This window comes from Piliocolobus tephrosceles, chromosome 18 (assembly GCF_002776525.5).
Source record: "Piliocolobus tephrosceles isolate RC106 chromosome 18, ASM277652v3, whole genome shotgun sequence".
Lineage (NCBI taxonomy): Eukaryota > Metazoa > Chordata > Mammalia > Primates > Cercopithecidae > Piliocolobus > Piliocolobus tephrosceles.
This window is the reverse complement of record NC_045451.1, coordinates 34,381,764-34,399,275: the sequence shown is the minus strand read 5'-3', so window position 1 is coordinate 34,399,275 and position 17,512 is coordinate 34,381,764. Positions and strand designations below refer to the sequence as shown.

Below are 17,512 nucleotides of genomic sequence, written 5' to 3'. Positions count from 1 at the left end.
TAGCACTACTGCCTTTCACAGCTGTGAATAGTAAAAAGTACAGATTCCCCAGGATCTACACTCATCAATACTGAAGAAGCTGACACAAAAACAGGTTATCAAACTTGAAATTCAGAGTTCCCTCCACCATAGTGCTTCATACATATTACGATACAGACACACACACACACGCCTATGTATGAATGAGGAGAAAGAATTATCCTATTACGAAAAAGCACTCGCTTAAAAATGGAAGAATACCACAGATTGGGTTCAAAAAGACTTCTCTTTAGCTATTCCTGGTTACCTAAAGAAGCAAAAGGGTATGAACATGAAGTCAGAAATAAAATATGACAGTTTTTTTAATTAGAATTGCTCTATTCCAAGATAGTCTGCATAAAGTTACCAATTACTCTGATGTTTAAAAGTCTGTAAGAGGTGGCTGGGCGTGGTGGCTCATGCCTGTAATCCCAGCACTTTGGAAGGCCGAGGCGGGCGGATCATCTGAGGTCAGGACGGATCATCTGAGGTCAGGAGTTCGAAACCAGCCTGACCAACATGGAGAAACCCTGTCTCTACTAAAAAATACAAAATCAGGCAGACGTGGTGGTGCATGTCTGTAATCCCAGCTACTCGGGAAGCTGAGGCAGGAGAATTGCTTGAACCTGGGAGGCAGAGGTCGCAGTGAACCGAGATCGCGCCATTGCACCCCAGCCTGGGCAATAAAAGAGAAACTCTGTCTCAAAAAAAAAAGTTTATAAGAGGCAAAACAAAATCCAAATGTTAATGTCAGCATTAAAAAGAAACATCCTGAAGGATACATGAGACACTAGTAAATACAATGTTCACTACAGAGGAAACCTGGGTGACAAACGAACTGGGGTGGGAGGGAGACCAATTTTTCCACTGTATAATCACGGTTGATTTTTCAGTTATATACATGTTACTTTATGTTTTTAAGCAACTTTTTTTTTTCTTTTTAAAGGGACAGCCTCTCATTATGTTGTCTGGTAAGGAGTGCAGTGGCTGTTCACAGATGTAATCACCACACACTGCAGCCTGGAACTTCTGGGCTCAAGTGACCCTCCTGCCTCAACCACCCAAGCAGCTGGGGCTACAGGTGCACACCACCACGTCTGGCTAGTAATATACTTTTTGAAAGCAAAAATAGTCATAAACATACAAATATCAAAAGAGAAAGCTAAAAAAAATAGAAATGCCCTTTAACAGAAAAAACTGACTTCAAAGAAAAGAGACAAGAATAGTCTTGTCATAAATAGGCAAGAATCAAATTGCCCAAAAGTCCTATTTAAACATGTAATTGTGCTGACTACAAAAATGATACACTTTTACCTATAAATATTAGGAAAAAAACTACAGGACTTTTCTGGGTCATCCATACTCATTACTAAAAATTTGGTCAATTAATCTCTAAAAGTTTCCAAATTAAGTGTTAACATTTTTAGAAGTATGCTTTATCAAGCTAAGAAAACTCATTTCTAATTTGTTAATATGAATAGTGAATTTTATAGAAAGCCCTTTGTAGATCCATGAGGATCATAAAGTGCTTCTTAAACATGATTATGTGGTATCTTATACTAACAGATTTCCTGTAGTTGAGTCATCCTTGAATGTCAACAATAAACATTACCTAGTCATTTGTGTGTGTGTGTATGTGTGTCTGTGAGACAGAGTTTCGCTCTTGTCGCCCAGGCTGCAGTGCAGTGGCTCAATCTAGGCTCACTGCAACCTGTGCCTCCTGGGTTCAAGCAATTCTCCTGCCTCAGCCTCCCGAGTAGCTGGGATTACAGGCGCACACCACCACATCCAGCTAGTTTTTGTATTTTCAGTAGAGACGGGGTTTTGCCACATTGGCCAGGCTAGTCTTAAACTCCTGACCTCAGGTGATCTGCCTGCCTCGGCCTCCCAAAATGCTGGGATTACAGGCGTGAGTCACTGTGCCTAGTTATGTTTTTGTGGTTTTGTTTTTAATAAACCACTGAATTCTAAGTTCTGATATTTTATGACTTTTGCATCTATGTTTATAAAACAGTGGTATAAACTTTTCTTTTGCTATCCTTGTTTAATTGTGGTATAAAAAGTGTTCTTTATTAGAGTTAAAGAAACTAAAGGTTAGGACTGGGTTTTTTTTTCTAATTCATACTAAAAACAATACAGATTCCAACAGACTGGTGGAAAAAAAGAAAAAATGATACTGAAATGAACATCAGAAATCTGACAATATTCTGATTATTTCCTTAGGATGAAAGATCAAAAATACGATTACACGGTCAGATTACCACCTTAGGAAAGTCCTTTTAATTTATGCTTATGAAAATAAATTTTGCATTCCTATACATTTATGTATAATCAATATTATAATAGTCATTTTACACCGCATAGTCCTTACTTTTAACTTTACAGAACTCCATCCCCACTGCCATTTCAATTTTGCTTTATTGTGGATAATAACATATTGAAAGCTTTTTCCTTATGTCTGATTCAACTACCATTCTGACTTCACAACCAAGTGGTCTCCCATTCCTCGGACTCAAAAATGCTTGAGATAAAAAAGTTTCCTGAAATTTTTTATTATTTAGCTCACTGCAGCTTTTATTGAGGTTAAGCTCTACCTATAAATTACTCTGTCACCATAGAAAATGGTGGGAAGGAAGCAACAGTGACATATCTATAACTATAGCTTCTAAACTGCCAGAGGCAACAAGAGTAATGAGATGAGGGGAGTGGGAGGTACACAAAGCCAGGACTACGTTTCTGTCCTAACTTTAACCCCACTCTAATATTAAGAGGCTGAGAGTAGAGAGGAGGAACTGTTCAGTAAACATTTCAACAGAAAACATTTGTCATTTCTTAAAATTAAGCAATTTGTTTCCTGTTCTTCATTAGTTGAACTGAGTGTTTTTTTTGGCTTATAAAACTATAAAGGCACTTTATTAACATTTTATTTGAAATTCTGAGTAAACGTACTTACAAATCCATTGTGTATCACATTTTGAATAATTCTGTTTAAGCTAAGATTTGGATTTACCCATAACAGACCTTTTTCCATGCCGCTTCCCATCTTTTACACTCTACATATAAATGAGTTCCCTGAATTCCAACTAAATTTCTTACATTTAAGAATATTTAGCTGTTAAGAAATGACTAATAATCTGACACAATTTAATTGTTCTACTACTAAAAATAGGCTTTATAAAATATATGGCACCAAGCTACAGTGTATAAAAAGTTAAAATTTTTTTGATAGACCATGATCAATAACAAATCTCCATTTTTGCAACATCTAAAAAAACCACCAAATTAGGCAAATTTCTACACTTCAAGGAAACTTTAATAGTGAGAAACAAGATACTGGAGAACTATCACTTCAACTTCATTAATTAGGTGAAAGGGCAGAAAAAAATGTTTTTAATGATGAAGCAGCTCTAGAATATGAGCTCTCAGAGATCTCTATCTCCAAAAGAAGCTGTAAAAAGAATGGGAAATAAGGAAAAGAGCTACGACTAAGGTTACCTCCTCCACAGGTTAAATACCAGCAATGGCCAATTTTAGTACTGTTGTACCTCCCTAAAAGATTAGACTCTCTCAGGCTCTGCTCTGTGGATAACCTCACTGCAATGGCAACTTGAGCCTTACTGAAGTTGTGCAAAACCATGGCTCGATCTCTGCCTGTATCACAGCTCCCTTCGATCAAGTGATACCAATCTCCTGGCCTCCATTCTCGACAGCCTCATAAGGAGTTTTCTCACTGCAACCCACACTGCACTTCAAATTAATTTGACTTCTGAGCCTTCAGACCCTAAGGCACCTAATGGCCCCAATCTCACCAGTCACCCTCAGGTTAAGTGTGAACTCTGGCACAGCATGCAGTGACTCCTTACTACCTACACACACTCTGGCCATTTGCCATCCCTTACTTTAAACTCTAAGGACACCCAACTTGTTTGGAACACTTCACCAATCCTCCCCAACCTGCCAATCTCCACACCACCACACTACATGTGATGAAACAGGCTTCTCCTAATTCCTCCTTTACCCTGCTCAACCCAAAAGCACCAGTATTCCTCCAGAAGGAAACTTTCCACAAGCCTCCTCTGGATATAGCCCAAAGCATACTTCTTTTATAACATCTACCAAGCCTTATGAAACCATCGTTTTCTTTTTTTAAGTTTATCTCCCTTACTAGAAAGTAGTTTAAAAGCAAACACTGTATCTTAACTCCAGTGAGGAGGAGCACACCAGGCACGTAGTGGGCATATGGTAAATGGTTACCTAACTGAAATCCCACACACTACACAATGAAGAATGAAATACAGCTTGACTTCTCAGCCCATTCACCAGGAAGTCCTCAGTTCCACTTCTAAAACCCAGGCCAAATCTGTTTACTTCGTGCGCTAGCACGGCCGCCACGCCAGTCCAGTCTCTATCATCTTGCATTTAGATTCCTCACAGTCTCCTCATGTTCCTGCTTCCATCTACCCTACTACACACATACCACTCTTCAGCAGCCAGAAAAATCTTTGTAAAAATGTGTAAGATCCTCTTTAAAATCCATCAGAATAAATTTATTTGCATCCTGTCATATTTAGACTAACATTCAAACTCTCACCACACCCTAGGATGTCCGCCATAAGCTTTGGGCAAGTCTTGTCCTCCATCTACACTGGGCTCCTTTTAATTATTCTAATACAAGAAGCTCACCTCAGTGTCTTCACCCTGGCTCTTCCCTCTGCCTAGAAGACTCTTCCCTCAGTTGGCTGCTGCTTCTCGAAGCTCTGCGCAAGCATCACAATCCAACCCAAAGGAGCTTTTTAATACTTCATTCTATCATATCACTGCATTTGGTTGTCTTCTTTGCACTCATTACCATATCAAATTATAATTAATTTGTTTACTTGTTTATTGTGTATTTCTATCCCTTAGGAACGCAGGAGTTTTGTGTTTTGTTAGTCACTGTATCCCCATATGTCTAGAAACAGTGCCTCTACACAGCAAACACTCAATAAGCATTTGTAAAACAAATGAACAAACCAAAAAAAGCAACCTTTAAGATATACATAAAACAAGTAAGGGAAAGAAATGGATGGTCTACCAAACAAGGCAAGAAACATTCTGCTGTTAGTATTTGTAACTAGACAGGCTGCACTGGTGTTACTGGGATCTGTTATCTACAAGCATCAAAAGTGTACCTCTCAAAGTTCAAAGTCAAAGAGAATGGTTTCACATGCTATATGCTAGCCCACGTTATGACACTGCAAACAATCAGTTTAGAGAATTCTAACATTTCTTAACACTCCCCCCAAAACCTGTAATGTACACAAGTAGTAAAACATATTTTAAAACATGTGCCACTTTATTAAAAAGCAATACTTATGACAGTGGTACTTATCTGTAAATGATTAAATTTATCCTCAGAAAACTTCAGACTTTTAAAGTAACAGGTCCTCCTAACCTAAGAGGCAGGTCTTTAAGACAGGTTCTGACTAATGCCTACCACATTTAAGAAGCCACCTAACACACTATTCTTTCTTGGAAGTAATGCTGCAACGCAAAGAAAAACGATATAAAATTCATTAAAAAGTAAGCAGCCTCTTTTCACCTCTGACTGATGAAAGTTTTGACCAACGGAGGAGAAAACTGTAGGCTGCTACTATGTTAGTGATAGAAAAAGCTTCAATTCTTTATTCAAGTATCATTCAATCACAGAAATAAGGAAAACACAAATTCAGGCAACGAAGATAATAAATCTAAGTATCTTATTTAGCTTGATTAAACCTTCTCACTATTCAAGAAAATAATTTATAAAACAAACAAGTCAGCTAGTAAAAACAATTTATACAAGGTTAAAAACAGTCGTATTTTAATCATCACTTTTTACAGCCAACTTGAAAGGAACACAAATTCAGTAACTTTCCTTCAGATTCCTTGACACAATTTGATCAAACTTGGGATCTAACAAAACTTACCTTGGTATGGTAACACATTTAGTATTACAGTTTTGCGTGGTGATGGCTTTCTCAAGCTCATCTAATCGTCCTGTTTTCTTAAGCTTCTTCACCAGACTTTTCACTGCTTTCTCACACCACTTTTCTTCTTGCCCATTCTGCTCTCCTCCGCCTGCTCCTCCAGACCCACCAGCTGACTTCTTCCATCCCAGCAGTCTCTTCACAACTGGCGGAGTGAATGGCAAGATGGACGACATGTTCTTACCAAAGGCAGCAAGCCACGCTAGGAAAACAGCCTCTTGTATCAAACCTAGCAAAGATATTGAAAGGATAATGTAGAGACTAACTTGAACATCAAACATCAAGTAATAATTTCAACTTATCATAGAAAGCAAACTGCAAAACAAGACAGAAATTCAAATTATGACTTTCCCAACAGACTTCTCTACCCATGAAAATGTTATCTTTATGAATTTAAATGAATTATGGAAACAAACTCTTCTAAAAGCAAGAATGTTATAAGGACACCTCTTGTGGGAAAATACAGTAATTTTGCAAGTCAAATCAGATACTTCTGATGATTTTTCACTACCAATACTATTTTAAACTCTTAATAGTGTCAATTAAAATATTTTCACAAAAAAAGGTTTTCTCACTTTTTAGAACTTCAATCTACTCTCAAAAGACTATACAAAAATACACTGAAAATTTGTAAGCCCACTCTCCCCCAGGTTTTAAACTTTCGTAACTAACAGGAGGCAAAATCTACAGTTACAAGAAGGGAAAATGCATCAAGTGTGAAGTAATCGAGAATAAAGAAAAAAACATGGCAAACAGAGTCTGTGGAGAAAAGCTGTTGTGTGGTTTCACCTGCCCTTGAGAGAAATTTTTTAAGACATATTTTTTTCATTTTCATCTAAATAACAATTTGCATAGTGAGTAAAGTCAGATCATTTCTCTTCCCAATTTAAGGAATTGTACCTTGTCTTTTCTCTTCCATAGGAATCATTTTTATTAAGCTGTTTTGTCTATTCAGCATCATTTTACAAATATAAACATGTGTACACACAGTTATCCACATTCCCACCACCTTATTCCTGTACAAAAGTAGCATAATAATCCTTGATTTTGTATATCTTGAATTTTTTCTTTTGCTTAATTCTCTGTAGGTCATTTTTGGCCCATCTATTGTGCCTGTATTTACCTGTTTATTCTCAAATCCAATCTGTGTTATTAATCTGCAGACTACACTTTTGAGTTGGGATGGGTAGAAGAAGAGAAACCCTTTGTAGCAAGGTATTGGCAGTGGGGAATGGAGAAGAAGGGGTAAATTTCTAAGGGCAGAGAGATCAACCAGCAGAGAACTGCAATACACAAAAGGAAAGAATAGATATTAGGGAGATAGAAGGATCAGAGTTGATAAAGAAAAAGTTACAAATTACAGGTTCTTGCTTGAAAAACCAGTTGAATGAAAATACAATTGGCCAAAATATGAAGTATTTGGGGAACATAAGTGTTGTGTTAGTCAAGCTACATTTGCTGTGACTATGAAATTCCAGGAGGTGCCCAATAAGCAGGTAGAAACAAAGGTCTGAGGCTTACCACAGAGATCAAATTGGTCACGTGGTAATGAAACACTGGTATATGGGAGAGCTCAGAAATCGCCAAGTTAAGTGAAAAAAAATTCTAAGAAATACATATAAAGGAGTTACCAAATGGAGGAAAAAAGTGGATGACTAGGGAGAAAGGTGTGATGAATGCAAAGGACAATTTATAGCAACACAACATGATAACCCAACTTTTAAGTGCCAACACTAGAATATGAATCAAGCAGCATGATGCCAGAGAACAAGTACTTAATTGTGTCAATACACTGTGTTGCACATAACAATCTGGAGCTAATCTGGAGACCTAAAAAGAGCCATTAAAGGCTGAGCTCTTTATACTATCAACGGAGCTATCTGTGCCTAACAAATTAGTCCATTAGATAGCATTAGAATAACACATTTAGCTCCAACTCCTTTCTCAATCTACAAATCATTTAACTAGTCTTTCAGTCTCCATCTTCTTTCTTTGATGCAAACAGCTTTCTAAAATGCATACTGCATGTCACCCTACTACTAAAAATCCTTCAATATTTGCAAAAAATAACAGTAAAATGACTTAATATCCTTTAAGAACACACAGTGCAATGCTTCAGAGAACAGATTCTGAAGCTAGCTGGCCAAGTTCAAATCCCAAGGATGACACTTACTAGCTGCATGGCAACCTCTATACACCTCAGTTTTCTCAGCTGTAAAACAGAGATAACAGTACCTATCTTAAAGCCAATATAACAACCTCTATAAAAATGTAATATGAGCCACATATGTACTTTAAGTTTTCTAGTGACATTTTTAAAAGTAAAAGGAAACAAGCGACATTTTAATGATGTATTTAACCCAATATATCCAAAATGCCATCGTTTCAACATGCAATCAATATAAAAAAAATTTTCATACTAAGTCTATAAAATCTGTTGAGTACTTTACACTTACAGGACAACTCAACTAGGACTAGCCACATTTCAACTACTCAATAGTGACACAAAGGTATTGCCTACCCATATTGAATGGTCCAGCCCTAACTACTCAAAATTTCTGCCTACTCCCCCTATCCCATATTCTCTATAAACTGTTCATAAACACCTCTATTTAACAACTGTAGGATCCGTAGTAATGTGACATTTTTCATTCCTAATATTTAAATTTATGTTCTCTCTCCCCCTCCCCATCCTCTTTTGATCAGTTTTGCTAAGTGGTCAATTACATTAATCTTTTCAAAGAACCAACTTTTTCTCAGCTTTGTCAATTTTCTCTATGTAGGAATTACTTTCTATTCACTAATTTCTGCTTTTGTCTTCATTATTTCCTTTCTTCCACTGTCTTTAGGTTTAATTTCCTATTCCTTTTCTACCTCCTAAAAAAGCTTTCTTTTCCAATGCATAGATTTAAGGCTATAAATTTCATCTTAGCATTTCAGCAGCAGCATTCCAGATCATTGTAGTTCATCTTCATTTTCAATCAGTTTAAAATATTTTCTAATAGCTATCATACCTTCTGTGAGCCATATGTTCTTCATAAGCATAGTACTTTATTTCCAGGCAGCTGGGAATTTTCTAGTTATTTTTTGTTCTTTTTATTTACTATAATACAAACAACATATTCAATTACTAAAATCAATGATATTTGTTGAGGCTTTGTTTATGGCCCCAGATTATGGTCAATTCTAATACAATTTCCATGTGCAAGGGAAAAGATGGTTAATACCAACATTAATAGTTTCAATGTTCTACATATGACAATTAGATCAAGCCTGCTAATTGTGATGTATGTACGTCCTATATACCTGCATCCACTGTGATGGCATATTTGTCTGTTTCTTTTAGTTCAAAATAAAATTTTTGGTTTATAGATGTCCGGGCTGTTTTACTGGGTACAGATTAAGGATTGTGATAACTCTGGTGGATCAATCTGCTTACACTATAAAATGTAGTTCTCTTTTTCTACTAGTGTTTATTGTATTAAAGTCTCCTTTGCTTGATTAGTACAGCCACGCTTACTTCCTTCAGTTAGCATTTGGATGGTATATCCTTTCCCATCATTTTCTCTCAATCTTCCTAGGTACTTATATTTAGGTAATTATTATTTGTCCAGTCTGATAATTTTTGCCATTTACTTGGAATATTTAGCTCATTTCCATGTAATGTAATTGCTAATTTAGTTGTCTGCTTGTTTTATATTTTCTTTCTTGTCTTTTTATCACATATTCTATATCCAATTTTTGTCTGTATTCATTTGTTACATTCTTTTCTTTTAGTGTTTACCCTAGATACTTCCTTATTCATCCTTCACTTAATACAATTTCATAAATATACTTTTACTACTTCCTCTGTAATGGTAGAATCATAGAACACTGCTGAGAAGCAGTTTTGCTGTGAACGAGACTACCTCTGGTTTGTCCCTGTTCCTAGGATAAGACTCTGCTGAGCTTTTATTCAAAAGCTAGTAGATGCTTATCTTCTAGGTACCTAGATACTACAAGAATTGCTTTGTTTTTAAGAGATTTCTGGTTTAGCTCTCTAGCCTAAGCAGCTTCAGAATTTAGCAAATGTCTACGGGGGAAGAAACTGGGTGTGCTGAAAATCATCAGTGTGTATTCACCACTTCCTCAAACGCTTTCAACTCTCACCTATTGTTCTCAAGTTGTTTCCCCTAGACAATCTTTATCTCAACACCACAGGACTAGAAAATATCCCAATCTCCTTTTCTGAGATTCTGGTTTATCTCTTCCGCCCAGTTGAACTACGGAATTTAGCGAATATATTGAGGGGGTTCTCTGTGTTTAAAGCCTCCTCATATTTCCACTCTGCCACTCAGGCTGCAACCCAAAAGCCTCCTCTAGTCTGGACCCAGGAAGAACAACGATCAGCTGCAGACCTCTCTCAGCTCACTTGTGAGAGGTACTCCCCCAGGTTGCAAAATTTTCCTTTCTTTAATCATTTTACACCCACTGTTCTCTATCTAAATATATAAATTTTGTAAATTACCTGGCTTTTCTAGTTGTTTTATTAAGAGTCTTGGACTACCAAGAACTACTGCATCCTGGCCCCCAAAATTATCTCATTCCATTTTAGTAAGTATTCTACAACTATAAATCTGTGAGTTGAAATAATTTCATGACTTTATTTCACAAGATCACGTACCACTTGAGGACAGAGATGGAGAGTTAAGATTTGAGAAGAATGGGAAAAATTTAGAAACCTAGCCCTGAGAAAAATCAACCAAAATGAAACAACAGAAAATATGTCAGGTATATATTATCAGACTATATATTTTAAAAGTACTCCACAGAAGGAATTCCACTTCTGATTAGGATGTAGAAAGTTACAACAGAGCATCACTTTCATTCTAATAATCAAAACTAGCCAGATAAGCTACAAAATTATGGTCTCTCTGAACCAGAGAGTTAAGGATACAAAGTAGCCTAAGTAGAACTAAATTCCAAAGTGTGGAGCCTTGAGAGAAGAGAGGCTGCATGGATGGTCTCTTTCCTGGTGGAGTGGCTAATGAGGAATAATCCTGCCATGAATGAAAGTAAGAAGAAACCAGCCTACATGTACACTGACATGACATATTAAATTGCAAGGATCCCACAGAGCAAGACTGCATCCATCCCAACCACTCATTCCCATAGGTTTCCACTAAGTATTTGCAAAAGTATGTCAAAGGTTGGGGAACATGGCTGGAAAGCTGAGGGAGAAACCTTAAGGAGCTTAAGATCTCCCACAAATGCAAACAATCTACCCTCTCAATGGGGGATGGTGGGGAGGGACAGGCAAGAAAGGTGAGAAAAAGATGATCCCAAGAGACTCTAGACATTGAGCTGCCAAGGGCTGGGTTAGGACAGAAGAGATGAGAAAAACTTTCACCCAGATACTCAGGACATTGACCTACCAAGGCTGAAATGAGCAGTGAACTTGAAGACAGGGTAGGATTGCTAAAAGAAACCTCTGGAAGGTATTAAGAGCAGAAAGATCTCTCACTGGGCACAAAACCTGGGAGACAGAAATAGAGAAAGAGGGGGTGGGTGGAGAGAAAGAAAGAAAGAATGACCAAGAGATTGATAGCTGAGCTGTAGAGAAATCTCTCATGGTTCAGAAAGCTGATGGCTCAGCTATAAACCAAAACGAGATCCAAAATCACACTTGGACAACACAAGAAATGATGGACCATTTTCTAAAGGTAAATATTGTTTACTTCAATCTCCATTGTTTTTATACAAATGTTCAGCATTCATTCAAAAATTACAAGATACAGGAAGTAGCAAACAGTCAAAACATGAATAAAATCAGATAACTATAATAAAAATTCTAAAGAAGCTGATGGAACAGATGGCAACATGAATAATGAAAAAATTTCATCACAGACATCAAAGTTACAAAAGAAGATCGCAGGAAAATGTTAGAAATGAAAAATACAGTATTAGAAATTAAAGATATAATTAGATGGGCTTAACAGAAATAAGCAGTGAACTTGCAGACAGGCCAAATTAAAGTATGCAAATTAAAACACAAAGAGAGAAAAAACAGTGTAGGGAAAAAACTCAGAATATCCAAAACCAAATGTCAGTTGGGTTTAATTGGAGTGCCAGAGGAAGATGAAAGAGAATGGGGAACAAAAAAAATGTATGAAAAGATAATGGTCACAAACTTTTCAAGAGATGACAGATACCCACATATGGAAAGAAAACACATCCATGGTCAACCTGCTGAATATTAAAGATAAAAGTAAGGATGAAAAGCCAGGCTAGGACAACAGTTAAGAATTCCTGGGAGCCCCAGACAGAAAGAGAATTTGCACTCATTCGCAAGCTCTCTTCCAAGGGCCTCAACTGAGTGCTCTTGAAAAAAGGCAGAAAATGGGCGAGAGCTCGTTCCTCTCCACTTGGTGGCATCTCGTATAAAGCAAATGCCTTCAACTATGACGGGAGATGCAGGAAAGTCTACCAAACCCAAAGCCAAGCAAAGATCCCCTGCCTCAAGGGGAAAAGTAGAGCAAAAGACATGTGCTGTTGAGTTGGGGGATGTGTGGAGCACAACTTACTTGCCCATCTCCCACACACAAACATACCTTTCACTCTGTAACAATAACTACCACATTCTACTGCCAGGGGAAGCGAGGAAACATTGCTACCACCAGTCCCAGACAAAGGTACAGAGATGCTGCGGAATGAGAAACAACAGCTGTCTGATATTTAAAAAGGGACAACAAATTGGCTTGGACCCAAGATCCCATACTAATACATAGCAAAGGTCTGTTACTACTAGATGCAAAAACCCTTAACAAAATATTAGCAAATCACATCCAGCAACGTAAGAGAAAAGGTCATCATCACCAAGCAGGATTTATCCCAAGGAGAAAAACTGGTTTAGCATTCAAAAATCAAGCACCTCATTTATAGGACAAAGGAGAAAACACACCTATGATTCTCTCAAATGAGCAAGAAAAAAGGTATTTGAAAATGTTAATTCAACACTCATCTATAATTTAAAACTCCCAGCAACACTAAAAGAATGTTCTTCAATCTGAAAAGGATATCTATTAAAAACCTAGAGCTAGCATCATATGTCATGAAGAAACATTAAATCTCTCCCTTACAACTGGGAATAAGACAAGGATATCCACGGTTACCCTTTCTATTCAGTAATGCATTGGATGTTCTAGCCAGGACAACTAGGCAACAAAGAAAAGATAGACTGGAAAGAAATAAATAAAACTGACTTTATTCTACAGTGATATGACTGTCTCCATGGAAAAGTGCATGGAATCTACAAAAACACTGGAACTAGTAAGTAAATTTAGCAAGGTTTCAAGATAAAGGGTCAAGAGGCAAATTCAATATACAAAAGCTATTTCTACCTACAAGCAAAAACATTTGGAAAATGAAATTTCAAGAAATATGCTTGAAACAACAGATATTTTCTACATATCTAAAGAAAGATACTCAAGATCTCAACACTAAGAATTAAAAAATATTGCTAAGAAAAATGAAAAACACTGAACAAAGAGAGACCATGTTCACAGACTGGAAGACTCATATTGCTTAAATGTCCATTCTTTCCAATTTGATATATGGATTCATGTAATCTCTACCAAAATTCCAGCAGAGTTAAGAAAGTCATACGATATAAAATTCATATGGAAACAAAAAAAAAAAAAAAACTAGAATAACCAAACCATTCTTGAAAAACAAAATTGGAGGCCTTATACCACCTTATTTCAAGGTTTACTAAAAAGACTTAGTAATCAAGAGTATAGAGTAGGCATAAGAAAAAAAGCTCAGTGGAACAGAACAAGTCTAGAAATAGACCCACACATATACAGTCAACTCATTTTCCAGTAAAGCACAAGGTTAATATAGTTTGCAACAACTTTTCAACAACATGGAAAATAATAAGCCTCAACCACAAGTGCATACCATCTTCAGCGGGAAAGCAGAATCTTAAGCTCTTAGAGGAAAACACAATACATTCATGACCTTAAAACATAAAAAGCATTAACCATAAAAGAAATACAGGTTGAGCCAGGCATGGTGGCTCACACCTGTAATCCCAGCACTTTGGGAGGCCAAAATAGGTGGACTGCTTGAGCTCAAGAGTTCAAGACCAGCCTGGGCAGCATGGCAAGATCCCATCTTTACTAAAAAAACAAAAAAATAGCTGGGCATGGTGCGTGCCTGTGCTCCCAGTTACTCAGGAGGCCGAGGTGGGAGGATCATTTGAGCACAGGGACGTGGAGGCTGCAGTGAGCCAAGATCACTCCACTGCACTCCAGGCTGAGGCAGAGCAAGATCCTGTCTCAAGAAAAAGAAACAAAGAAAAAAAAGAAAGAAAGAAAGAAAAAGAAATACAGGCCAAGCATCCCAAATCTGAAAACTGAAATCTAAAATGCTCCAAAATTTGAAACTTCTTGAGTACCAACATGACACCCAAAAAACAATGGTCATTGTAGTATACAACTATAATGCAAATATTCTAAAAATTGGAAAATACCTGAACCACTTCTAGTCCCAAGCATTCTGGATAAGGGATACTGTGTATATAACATAAACCATCAAAATTTAAAAATCACAGAAAAAGATAACCTCAGCTTTTTTGTTAAACAGAAAAAGAACAAATTACAGACACCTCATAAAAGAGGATACAGGAGCACATTAAGAGGTATTCAGTATCACCAATCATCAAGAAAATGCAAATTAAAACCATAATGCAATATTTCACACTATCTAGAATGGTTTAAAAATTTTCTGACACTACTAAATGTTGGTGAGGATGTGGAGTGTATTAGTATACTATCGCTGCTGTAACAATCACAATCACAGCACAAATTTAGCAAAATCAGTTTCAATGAAGTCACAGTGTTGGCAGGACTGATCCTCCTGGAGTGTCTGAGGAGAAGTTTGTCCTTGCCTTTTTCAGCTTCCAGTGGTTACCTGTAGTCCTTAGCTTGTGCTCCCTTCCCCACCTTCAGAGCACATCACTCCAATCTCTGCTTACATTGTCACACTGCCTTCTCTTCTGCATTCAAATCTCCCTCTACGGCCTTCTAATAAGAGCTCTTGGCATTCCATATAAAGCCCACCCAGATAATCCAGGATAATCTCCCCATCTCAAAATCCGTAACTTAATCACATCTGTAAAGTCTCTTTTGTCATATAAAACAACATTCACAGGTTCTTGGGATTAGAACCTGAATATCTTTGGAGACCATGATTCAGCCTACCACATCAAGCAACTAGAACATTCATATACCAATGAAATGGAAGTATAAAATGGTACAGCACACTTGGAAAACCGTCAAGTTCCAGAAAGTTAAACATAGATCTACCCTGTATCACACATTCAGGAAAAATAAATACATATGTCCACAAAAAGAAACCTGTACAAGAATGTTCATAGTAGCCATGTTAATAATAGCCCAAAACTAAAAACAGTCAAAATACCAAAAGAAAACAAAAAATTATAGTGTACTCATAAAAAGGAATACTGCTCAGGAACAAATATGAATGAGTTTACACACTCCACAACATGGATCAGTCTCAAAAACATGCTGGACAAAAGACAAAAAAATATAGACTGATTTCACCCATGGCTTCCTACAACAGGCAAAACTAATCTAATGACAAGTCAAAATGATCGTCTCATAGGCATTGAGGAAGAGAAGTGGAAATGTTTGGACAGAAGCACAAAGTACCTTTCTAGGGTGATAGAAGTGTTCCCTATCTTTGTTTTATTCCCTCGCTCCTGTAAATCCACTGAATTCCTGAATGTTTTCTATCTTGTTTGAGAGGTAATCACACGTGAGTACAAATTACCAAAACTTACAGAACTGGCCAGGCCCAGTGGCTCACACCTATAATCCCAGCACTTTGGGAGGCTGAGGCGGACAGATCGCTTGAGTTCTGGAGTTCAAGACCACCCTGGGCAACATGGCGAAACCCTTTCTCTACAAAAAATACAGAAAAAAATTAGCCATGTGCATGTCTATAGTCCTAGCTACTTGAAAGGATCACTTGAGCCCAGGAGGCAGAGGTTGCACTGAGCCGAGATCATCCCACTGCACTCCAGCAGCCTGGGCGACAGTGAGACTCTATCTCAAAAACACTCACAGAACTGAACATTTAAAGTTTGTGCATTTTAGCAATGTAAATTACAATTCAAAAAAATTAAAAAGGTGCTGGACAAACATATTAAGAAGTTCCTAAATAAACAGACTTCTTTACTGAAGAACTTCTCAAAAGCTTCAACATGTCAACGCACATTGTAAATTTCAGAAGACAGGAGGTTGCAAGTAACCAAAGATGTAAGCTTAGAAGGGTCTATGCAGAAGTGTACATGCAGATAGCCTCTGCAAGTACACGTAGGCAAATGTTCATGGATGGAGGGTGGAAGGGGTATTGTTTTGAGGACAAAAATTGAGAGCCCAAATGACAGCCATCACAAACTTACATGAGGCACTGACAAAATGGTTGTTCTAACAGCTATACAATTGACCCTTGGATAACATGGGTTTAAACTGTATAGGTCCACTTATACACAGATTTTATTCAAGAAACATTGCAAAATGTCTTGGAGATCTGAGATAATCTGAAAAAAAAAAACTCAGAAAAACCAGGTAGCCTAGAAACACTGAAAAAAACTAAGAAAACGTATGTTATAAATGCATAAAAGACACGTAGATACTAGCCTATCATTTACCACCATGATATACAAAAATCTACTATAAAAAGTTAAAATTGATCAAAACTTACACAAACACAGACCATACATGGAGCCATTTACAGTCAAGAGAAATGTAAACATTCAGATGAAGTATTAAATCGTAACTACATAAGATTAACGGTAGTACATACTGCACTACTGTAATAATTTCATCGCCACCTCCTGTTGCTATCATGGTGAGCAGAAGTATTGTGGGTATCCACTGAGTGGGGCTAATCATCTCTGCATGAGCAGTTCTTCTCTCCAGTAAATTGAATATCACAGTAAAAAGTGATCTCTCACATATCTCATGTAATTTTCACCATGTGTAGTGCAAGACCATAAGCCTTGACTAACACCATGAGATCCATATGATGTATCACTAGGGATGCTAAAAGTGCTCCCAAGAAGCAGAGAAAAATCATGACATTACAAGAAAAACTCCAATTGCTTGGTATGTACCGCAGACTGAGGTCTGCAGCTGCAGTTTCCCGCCATTTCGAGACAAATGAATCCAGTGTAAGAACTACTGTTTAAAAAAAAAAGAAATTTGTGAAGCTGTCACTGCAGCTACGCCAGCAGGTGTGAAGACCTTGCACCTTCTGTGAAACAACTTTTTATCTCATATTGAAAATTCAGGTTTTATGTGGGTACAGGATTGCTATAAAGAAAGGCGTACCTATAGACTATCATATGGTTTGAGAAAAAGTGCAGTCATTATATGACAACTTAAAGCAAAATTAAAGTGAAGGATCTAAAGCTGGAA

The 17,512-nt window shown here is 37.2% G+C and overlaps 1 protein-coding gene across 5 annotated transcripts in view; it reads right to left on the bottom strand.

Annotated features, from left to right (window-relative positions):
- SMAD2 (SMAD family member 2) overlaps positions 1–17,512 on the bottom strand; it is a 94,895-nt gene that overhangs the window by 56,016 nt on the left and 21,367 nt on the right. For all 5 annotated transcript variants that reach the window (XM_023207590.1, XM_023207593.1, XM_023207591.1 and 2 more), the window contains one exon: positions 5,967–6,255. In XM_023207590.1, coding sequence (XP_023063358.1) covers positions 5,967–6,202 — 236 coding nt within the window. In that variant the 5' untranslated portion in view covers positions 6,203–6,255. The remainder of the gene's footprint in view (positions 1–5,966; positions 6,256–17,512) is intronic.